Genomic DNA, 9,129 nt, shown 5'->3' with positions numbered 1-9,129 from the left:
TGGCACAGCCATCAGTCCCTATCCCCTCTGGAGCAGAATGACTTCTCCCACCCCCAGATACTCCTGGAGCCCACAACAGCCCCCAGTGCCCCACAGCTGGGGATAGACCCAAAGACACCAAGGCAGTGTGTGTCCCATGGAACAGCCCCACAAGGCCTCCTGGCCCAGCCTGGGAGCCAGTGGACAACCAGCAGGTCCCCACTGAAATTAGGGTGGTCACAGCAGCCCCTCCGTCCCTGTGTGAGAGGTGCTGGGGTCCCCTTGCTGAGCCAAGGGTGGCCTTGGGGTCCCTGTGAGTGCCACACGTGTCCCCTCTCCCACCGTGGGCTGAGATGATGGCGTGGCTGAGGCCAGCATGGAGAGAGGATGGATGGTGGGACAGTGTGTGTGTGTCCACGTCTGTCAGGAATTCACCCCAAAGAGATGCACACCCAGGATATATCTCGGCAGTGGGAACCACCACCCTGTATTGGGGACACTGGGGCATGGGATTCCCATAGGATCCAGCTCTGGCTGTGCAGGGTTGCCTCTGCCCCTGGCAATCCTTGGTGCCTCCAGGCAGCATCATCCCGACCACACAGCGAGGGCAGGGGCTGGTGTCCTGCTCGGGGATCCAGGAGCCCATCAGGGATACCAGCGCCTGTGGGAGGAAAGCTCTGGCAATGCCTGTCCCAGCCGGGGCAGCAGCGAGGGTCAGGAAAGTCCCTGCACCCTTGGGCTGCACATTCCCCGTTTCTTTTCCCCCAACAGCCTCCACAGGCAGCAACCGGAGCCCTCCGGGCAGCCCTGGACTCACATCCGACAGCAGAATTCCCGCTCGGAGCAGAGGCCGACGCGGCCGATGCCCGGCGGGCAGGAGCTGTGGGAGCAGAATCCTCCGCGGCGCTCGCAGTCCTGGGCTGATGCTCGGACCGGGGGCAGCCCTGCAGGGCACGGAGAGAGGAGACTTTCAGCCGGGATGCTGAGCGCAGCCCCCGGTCCCTGCGCGGCCAGCGTTAGCCCAGCCCTGCTTGTCCCCTGCCACAACTGCTGAGCAGGTGCCCGCAGCAGAAATCCAGGTGAGTCTGTGGCACTTGGATGGGAGACAGCCACTGCAGCCCTGGGCAGGCTCTGGGAGAGGTCTCCATCGTGCCTGCTGCCTCTTTCCTGGAACAAGGGAGAACTCCAAGGGTGGTGGAAGCAGGATTTCCCTTCCTCCCCGCTCCTCCTCCTCCTCTCCAGCCGGGCTGCTGTGCCCTGTGCTGCTGACTCAGAAATGCAAGGGTCGGGAGGCACGGAGAAGGGGCAAATCCCGCTCGTGGGAGGATGAGAGCTTCAGTACAATGCCCCAGCTCTGGTCCCAGCAGCAGAACCTGCGGCTGGAGCCTTTCCTTAAAGGCGTGGGGTGAGAGGGACCCCGGAGGGAATGGCACAGCCACCAGGAGAACTCACACGTAACTCGTCAGCTCAGGGGACAAATCCACCCTAAAAAACACAGACAAAGGACAAACCCTCCACATTTCCTACCTGTCGCTCCCCGGAACATCAGGAGGAGCAGAGCACAGAGGACAGGCAGGATCCGCATGCCTGCGAGTCGCCAGCAGAGACCCGACTCTGGGGAGGAGAGAAAGGAAGCAGGGGTGAATGGGAGTGTCCCTTCCTGCAGGTCCCGTGGCACCTGCGCGGGGACAGAGGCGAGGGGATGTCACCAGTCACTGGTGAGAGGATGCAGTCGGCAGCTTCCTGGCACCAGCAGCAGTTTGGTCTCTCCTCGTGGCACAATATCCCTTGGGACGGCTGAGTCCTCAAAATGTCCAGCCCCAAAGCTCCTTTTTCTGTTTCTTCCCCCGACGGAGAAAAACAAGCAGAGCTTTCCTCATCTGACACCTGAGAAGGATTCCCAGGCTTCCAGCCCAGGATCTTGTGTCACCCTGCCTTGTGTAAGGGCTGCTCGGTGCTGTGGTTTGCTGGACACCTCCGGGGACACACACACAGCATCCCTGTTCGTTAGGCCCTGGCAAACAATCAGCTTTCAGCACACAAAGGAGCTCTGTAATCCTCCCCCCACGGGAAGCGCGCTCTCTATGCTTCGCTTGAAAATAGCTGGGAAGACGCCGCTTGGGATGACATCCCTGTCCAAAAAGGACAAGCTTTAATTGTGGCTTTGTTTGGTGGAGTTTGCTGTGTGTAACCCTTTGCTGTTTGATGGAGCATCTTCATAAACGTTTCCAGCCTTGCTGCAGTTTCATCAGGCGTTATGGGAACGTGTGTGGGGATGGATGTTAAAAACACACTCGTGCCTGGCATTTATTTGCTGAGCGGTCACAAGAATCGTGGAATCACACAGTGATTTGGTTTGGAAGGGACCAGGAGATTCCAAACAGCTGCCATGGTCAGGGACACCTTCCAGTAGGTGCTCCAAGCCCCATCCAACCTGTCTTGGAACACTTCCAGGGATGGGGCAGCCACAGCTCCCCTGGGCAGTGCATGAACTGTATTGCCTGAGGAGCTGTGTATTGTATTCATCTATACATGAATTTGGATGCCTTTGATCCAAACAACTCCCCATATTTCATTGTTTTTCCACTCCCCAGTGAGGGACATTGTACATCCAATTTGCAGATCTGTACCCAGGGGGATCACTACTACTCTGCCATGGTAGTCAGAGCATTCAGGACAGCTTCTTATTTCCTTCACTTCTGAAGGAAATTCTGATCCTACAGCTCCAGCCAGATAAAGGGAAAAGGCCATGCCCCAATTTTTTATTATTTTTTTTTAACGTCTGCTGAGCTGTCTTGGCATCAAAACCCCAGGAGGCAAGGGAGTGGGAGCAGCTATGTCCAGTAGTCAGTTTCCTTTCAGGGCTTAATCAAGGTGGCAATTAGCTGCATCTCTGTGCTATTGCTCTTCAGCACACACATCAGCTTAATCCCTGGAAGTGTCCAAGGGGGCTTGGATCTATATGATTTTAAGGACCCTTCCAACCCAACCTGTTTTATGATTCTCTGATTCTATGAATCTGAATGTGTAGAGTGCTAGGGAGATGGGATTGGGAAAAGAAGCAGGGAGATGTGCAGCATGGATCCTGGGGGGTTTCAGCCTGTTTCACTCTAAACTGGCTCTTGAAGCCATTCCCCCCCCAGCGATAAAGGCAAGGACAGCTCTTTGTGGTGGTGAGCTAAAAGCACGGTGAGACTGGATTCTGAGTGATGCTGGCTACAGACAGATGAACCTAAAATTACAAAGGCTGAACCCTTCCTGCAAAGTCCTGAGTCCTTGAGCAAAAATCTTATGCCATTCCAGTTTGTGAAACATTCACCTACTGTGGATTGTGCAAAACCCTCTTAGGACACCAACTGTAAATTGCTGGTTTGGCTCCACTTGGCAACTTCCCCAGGTTTTCATCCAGGGAGATCCCTGGGAGGCGGCCGTTGGCCCAGCTTCCTGCCCTGCACAAGGCTGTGGCTTCAATGGTGGCAGAAACATTTAATTTGCAGAAACATCTGCTCTGAACAGGCCCAGAGAGTAAGAGAGCTGGGCCTCTCCAGTCTGGAGAATACTGAGAGGGGATCTCAATAATCCATATAAACATCTCCAAGGGACGTCAGAGGATGCTGGGGGACTCTCTTCAATGATGCCCAGCCACAGGATGAGGAGCAATGGCCATAAACTGAAACACAAGAAATTCCACCTCTACTTGAGGAAGAACTTTATGTTGAGGGTGGCAGAGCGCTGGAACTGCTCCCCAGGCAGGGTGTGGAGTTTCCTCTTTGGAGACATTCCCAACACACCTGGACGTGTTCCTGTGTCACATGCTCCAGGTGACCCTGCCTTGGCAAGGGTGTTGGGCTGGATGATCTCCAGAGGTGCCTTCCAGCCCTAAAAATTCTGTGATTCTGTGGTTCTGTGAAGGGTGGGAAAATGTTTTGTAACAAATGGGCAGCTCAGGGCTTTGAGTCAGTCCTTTGCACTTGGGTTGGTTGCTTCCCTTAAAAAGTCAGCCATTACTGCTCCTCCCTTCACAGAATCACAGAATGATTTGGATTGGAAGGGGCCTTAAAGCTCATCTCATTCCAACTCCCTGCCATGGTCAGGGACACCTTCCACAGTCCCAGTGTGCTCCAAGCCCCGTCCAGCCTAGCCTTGGACACTGCCAGAGATCCAGGGGCAGCCACAGCTTCTCTGGGCACCAAGGATTCCTTGTCAGCATGCTCCTGACCAGGAGCAGCTGCAGAGGCAGGAGCTCTCTGACAAACTTGCACCTTCTATGTTTTCTGTTGTGGTCCAGGGCAGGACAGGACAGGCTGAATCTCTTAGAAGCGATCAGAGGCAGAGCGGGGCTGGCCTCTCACGTGTTTCTATAATTGCCTCAAGCAATAGATCAGCTCTAACTCTGATCTCCTGATTTGCAACTGCAGCTGATACAAATTTTGCAGATTCACTCCAAACTTACATCAGAGAGAGATGCCAAGGGTAAAATCAGATTTCAGATTACAAATCTGTCCTGCTCAGTGTGACTTTAGTTCTCATAATAAGATGCTGTTCCCAGGTCTGAAAGCTCTGGATCAGGAGATGGGAACCTCAAGTTTTCAGAGCAGAGGTGCTGTGAAGTGTCACACTGGAGAAGACTTTTGTGCTCCCAGTGGACATGGTGACTCATGTCTGTCTTAATCATGACAGAGAATTCCCTGGTAGGCATGTAGGGAGAACTTGCCAGCACTCACTCAATCAGCAGCCCAAGAACGGTAAATATTTTGGTGAACTACAGATTCCTGGGAGCTTTAGATTGATTTCAGAATTCTTGTTTAAAATTCTTATTGGAAGTAAGACTTGGGAAATGAATTACTTTTGGAAATGAATGACAACACTACACAGGGCAGCCATGCAACCTCCCCAGATCTTGCTTTTATTGAAAGGAGAATGACAAATCCTTGGTGGCTGCTGCAACAATTCCTTGTATCCAACGATGTCCAAAGAGATCACTCCTGGAGAGTCTCTACAATTAGCCACACTACAACCTACACAAAGGAAAGGATACTTCAGGGTTTTCTGAATTATGATTATGAGGAAAATCCCGCTGCTTGGGATTCAAATGATAATTTGGGGAGTAATCTTTGCCCCAGATAAATCCCAAACTTACCACCTACAGCAATTATACCCAGAACGACATGACCCCAGGTAATCGTTGCCGCGAGGGCATTTCCCCCTGTGGCAGAAGGTCCCACGATATCCACACTCCATGTAAGGTCTCCTGCGTCTTGCCAAGCTTCTACCTTAAAAAAGAACCAATAAACCAACAAATAAAGATGGGAGACATTTCATTTCTGGCAGCGATTTGTATTTTGCTTAATCCCTGTGGGCCGACAAGGTCGTGGCAGTTCAACCCTCAGAGGAGGAGGTCTGTGGGCACAACGACCAAGCAAACTCTTAATTCCTTCTTCTGATGTGTCTCCAAGCCCAGGACTTCCTTAGGAACTCAGATTTTAGGGATGGACATCAGAGATCTGAGAGAATACAGTAAACAGGCATTTAGAAGCTCTTAAAACCCTGTAGATCACAATTCAGGAGAGATGCACCAGCTCATCTGGGAGAGTCCCACTTGGGTAAAAAGGAGGGGAAGAGGCTTTTAATGTGAACAGAGAGTGATAGGACAGAGGGGAATGGTTTAAAACTACAAGAGAAGATATTTAGGTTAGGTATTAGGAATTAGGATTTCTTCCCTGTGAGGGTGAGGAGAACCTGGCACTGGGTACCCAGAGAAGCTGTGGCTGCTCCTGGATCCCTGGCAGTGTCCAAGGCCAGGCTGGACGGGGCTTGGAGCAGCCTGGGATAGAGGAAGGTGTCCCTGCCCATAGCAGAGGATGAAATGAGATGAATCCTTATGGTCCCCTTCCAACCCAAACCCTTCCACAATTCCATGGTTCTACAGATTTGGCTCTTTCCCTCCCCATACATTTCACCCAGGTCCTGGTGTCCAGCAGTCCATAGGAATGGCTCCCATACATGGATAAATTCATCAATCCATGCAGAACAACGTTTCCATACCACCAAACCCACCACACCAGGCACTGCCCTCTGGGGCTGCCCTTCCCTACATGTCTAAATGGAATTCCTTGCTAAAACAGGACACCCACATTCAAACTGCCTTTTGGGAACGGCCACCAGCCTGTGCTGTTCCCAGAACAGGTTTTATCCATGAAGATGCAAATTGTCAGGTGTTGGGGAGGATGAAGCCAAAAAACCCTATAAATATGACTGCCTATATTCTGAGAATGTGAAACCTGTAGGTGAGATAGAATTGAAAGTAAGTTTTGATGTTTGAGATGTCCTAGCTACTGGATGTCTGGGAAAACAATTATGTGACCAGCTGAAGGTTACCTGCAGCCAGACCCAGGTCAAATGGAATGTTCTGTCTCACCCCCAATGGTTCATCCCACACCTGTACCCCTCCCCTGAAGTATCAGGTATCTGTAACCCCATTGGCACAAGTCCTGTTCCAGCCCACCTCGAGACCCCTTATCAGGGGGCTGCGAAGGTGACTCGGTCTCTTTGCTTTTTGCTCTCCTCCACTCCCAACCTCTCCCTTCCCCCACCTTCCTAGGCCTTGCCACGAGCTGCAGCCTGGCAGCTCAGGGCAAGGCCTCACATCCCTTACAATAAACCTCATCTTCTAAAACCTAACTTCAGAGATCTCTCGTCTACATTTATCTACACCGTCCTGGAGTCCTCAGCAGCAGCAGCAGCGTATTTCTAGAGTCAGGGATCAAAACAACCCCAGGGAGCAGACTAGCAATTAGGCAGGAGGTTGCCTGGCTTTGTTTGGTCGATTAATAAAGATGTAGCCTGGCAGCTGAAGCGTTCTGGATGCACCTGACTGAGTGCACATGGACCAATTAATTCCAGTTTCCAGCTCATCCATGGAACAACGCAAAGTCCAGCGTATTCAGAGAGAGGGGAGCTTGTTGCAGCAAACAGATAATTGATATTACAAAGGGACAGTGCATCCAGCACGTCCCTGGTGTGCTGGGTTCCCAGCGTGTGAGTAGAGTGATGTATGCACAGCCAGGAAATCCCAGGGGGAATAAGGGAGTGTTTAAGGGTGAATAAAACACTCCTGGTCTCAAACTGGCTGTCTGTGGGGCACTGCAGAGGTGGCTGTGAGCAGTCTGAGCTCTCAGAAACACCTTTTCTTCCCAGATACAGATACATTTCTGGCTTTAATATACCCAGAAGGTCCTACTGAAAACAAGCCAAACATCCACTGTGTGTTAAATAAGGACATAAAACAGACCAGAGGAATCCTCTGCCAGTGTCCTGCCTCGGAGAACTGGCACAGGCAGAGGCCCAGGTAAGAATAATATCAGAAACCACGTAAAAGCATAGAATCACTGACTCATTTAGGTTGGAAAAGACCTTTAAGATCATCAAGTCCAATTGTTAACCCAGCACTGCCAAGCCCACCACTAATCCATGTACCCAAGTGCCACATCCAGATGGCTTTTAAATCCTTCCAGGGATACCTGTGACACTTTTCCCACATTTCTGGTCTGCTGCAGTTCATCACAGCCTTTTCCCATGCTTACTTCCCCAGAGGACAGTTTCCAGCCTGTTCCTACAGAGCTCAAAACTCCACCAGCCCTTGCCTGTGCCCAGAGCACCCTGCAAATGTAGCTGCGCCATTTTCAGGGCTGATATTAAAATACAATCCCTTTTTCTGGACAATAGAGTTGGTTTGGGGTTCCAGACTCCTTTGCACCACCCAACAGACACACCCTACACCAGCACTTAAGGCTGAACAGGTTTCTCCACCAAGGAGGTGCTGCCAGTACCATTTAAACCTTAACTCATGATTTTGTGCCTCTCCACCCTATGCCCCAGCTCCTCAAGCAAAGGATATTTGAAGAACATGGGGCCACATTACATTTTCTTTTTTTTTGTTCTGTGTGGTTGAAGAATATTTGATCGTGATTTAATTTGTTTGTTGGGTGACTCAGAGGCAAAGTGATTTAAGTACAAGCCTTCAGGGTTTAATGGGGAAAAACAATTGTGCTGAATGGCAATTTTGGGCACTTTCAAAGTGATGCTTGGAGCATTTGCCTGCCAATTTCATTTCTCATCAGTAATCTCCAATGAGTTTTGATGATCTACGTGATGGTTCTTTGCAGGAGGCCGCTTGGTCACATCCCAAAGGGGAAAGGAAACCTTTGCAAGACACCAGCATCTCCTCCTTAGTCCCTCACCTTACCTGCAGCTCCTTGAAATGCCACCAAGAGGAGAACGAGGAGAAAAGGAAGGATTTTCATGGCAGAGGGTGGGCTGGGATCTTGGGTCACTGCAGAGAAAGGAGATCAGGACATTGGTTAGAGCCTTGTCCCTCCACACTTCCAGAAGTGACGCAGAGAAATGTTCTTCAAGACCCTGGAAGTTACCTAAAAGAGGTTATTACACATTTTTGTCATGATCATACCTACTGTCCTAAGATTTTCCTGGAGTACACATAGGATTGTGGCATAGGAAAAAACTTCCATGCAAAAAATTCAATTTTAAATTGCCTTTTAATATAATGCACCAAGTGACCAGCGATTTATCCTGGATTTCTTGATAACTTGCAATGCATGGCAATAAATTTGATTTGCCTTATGGAAGTTAAAGCTGATAATTCAGAAAATAAGGCAATTTTTGCTAGATTTATACAAAACAACTCCATGGGTTTTCTCAAGCTTTTCTACTAAAAAAAAAAAAAAAAAAGAACAGAAAAAGCAATTTTCTTCCCAATTAACTCAAAAACCAGCTTCTCCTTATTCTTGCTTGGAGGCTGTTGTTTATTCTTCCCCTCAAGACTTACATTATTTCCAGGATAATTTTTTTTTTTTTTTTTTTTTTTTCATCTCCTGCAGCCAACAGAAACTCCTCTCCCTTATCAACATTTGACACCTCTAGAACTGGCTCATGACTCAGCCTGGAGTCACTGCACAGTCAAGGCTAGAAAACAAAACGCAGATAAACACGAGAGATATGAAGTCTCCACCCTGTTTAGGAAGGACAAAACCTTTTGAGAGAGGCCAAATAATGAGAATATTTTGGTTGTTACCAGGTAGGAGGAGCTCTAGGCTGGAACAGTCCCAGGATCAGCGTCAGCCACGGGGATGA

At 50.0% G+C, this 9,129-nt stretch overlaps 1 protein-coding gene across 1 annotated transcript; it reads right to left on the bottom strand.

Annotated features, from left to right (window-relative positions):
- Nucleotides 1-437: 437 nt before the first annotated feature.
- Nucleotides 438-8,282, bottom strand: LOC120750386 (gallinacin-5-like). The gene is made up of 4 exons (XM_040059041.1): nt 8,225-8,282; nt 1,507-1,593; nt 797-923; nt 438-640 (listed from the first exon to the last, which is right to left on the bottom strand). The coding sequence occupies exons 1-4, from the start codon at nt 8,280-8,282 to the stop codon at nt 625-627; spliced, it is 288 nt and encodes a 95-aa protein (XP_039914975.1). The 3' UTR covers nt 438-624.
- Between the last annotated feature and the right edge of the window lie 847 nt (nt 8,283-9,129).

This window comes from Hirundo rustica, chromosome 3, assembly GCF_015227805.2.
Source record: "Hirundo rustica isolate bHirRus1 chromosome 3, bHirRus1.pri.v3, whole genome shotgun sequence".
NCBI lineage: Eukaryota > Metazoa > Chordata > Aves > Passeriformes > Hirundinidae > Hirundo > Hirundo rustica.
Note: the sequence above shows the minus strand (reverse complement) of the source record. Positions and strands in the feature narration are given on the sequence as shown.

Coding starts and splice junctions, on each gene's coding strand:
- LOC120750386 (XM_040059041.1), bottom strand. CDS start 8,282: ATGAAAATCCTTCCTTTTCTCCTCGTTCTCCTCTTGGTGGCATTTCAA. Junction 1,594..8,224: donor GGCATTTCAAGGAGCTGCAG/GTAAGGTGAGGG, acceptor TCTCCTCCCCAG/AGTCGGGTCTCTGCTGGCGA. Junction 924..1,506: donor GATGTTCCGGGGAGCGACAG/GTAGGAAATGTG, acceptor CGTGCCCTGCAG/GGCTGCCCCCGGTCCGAGCA.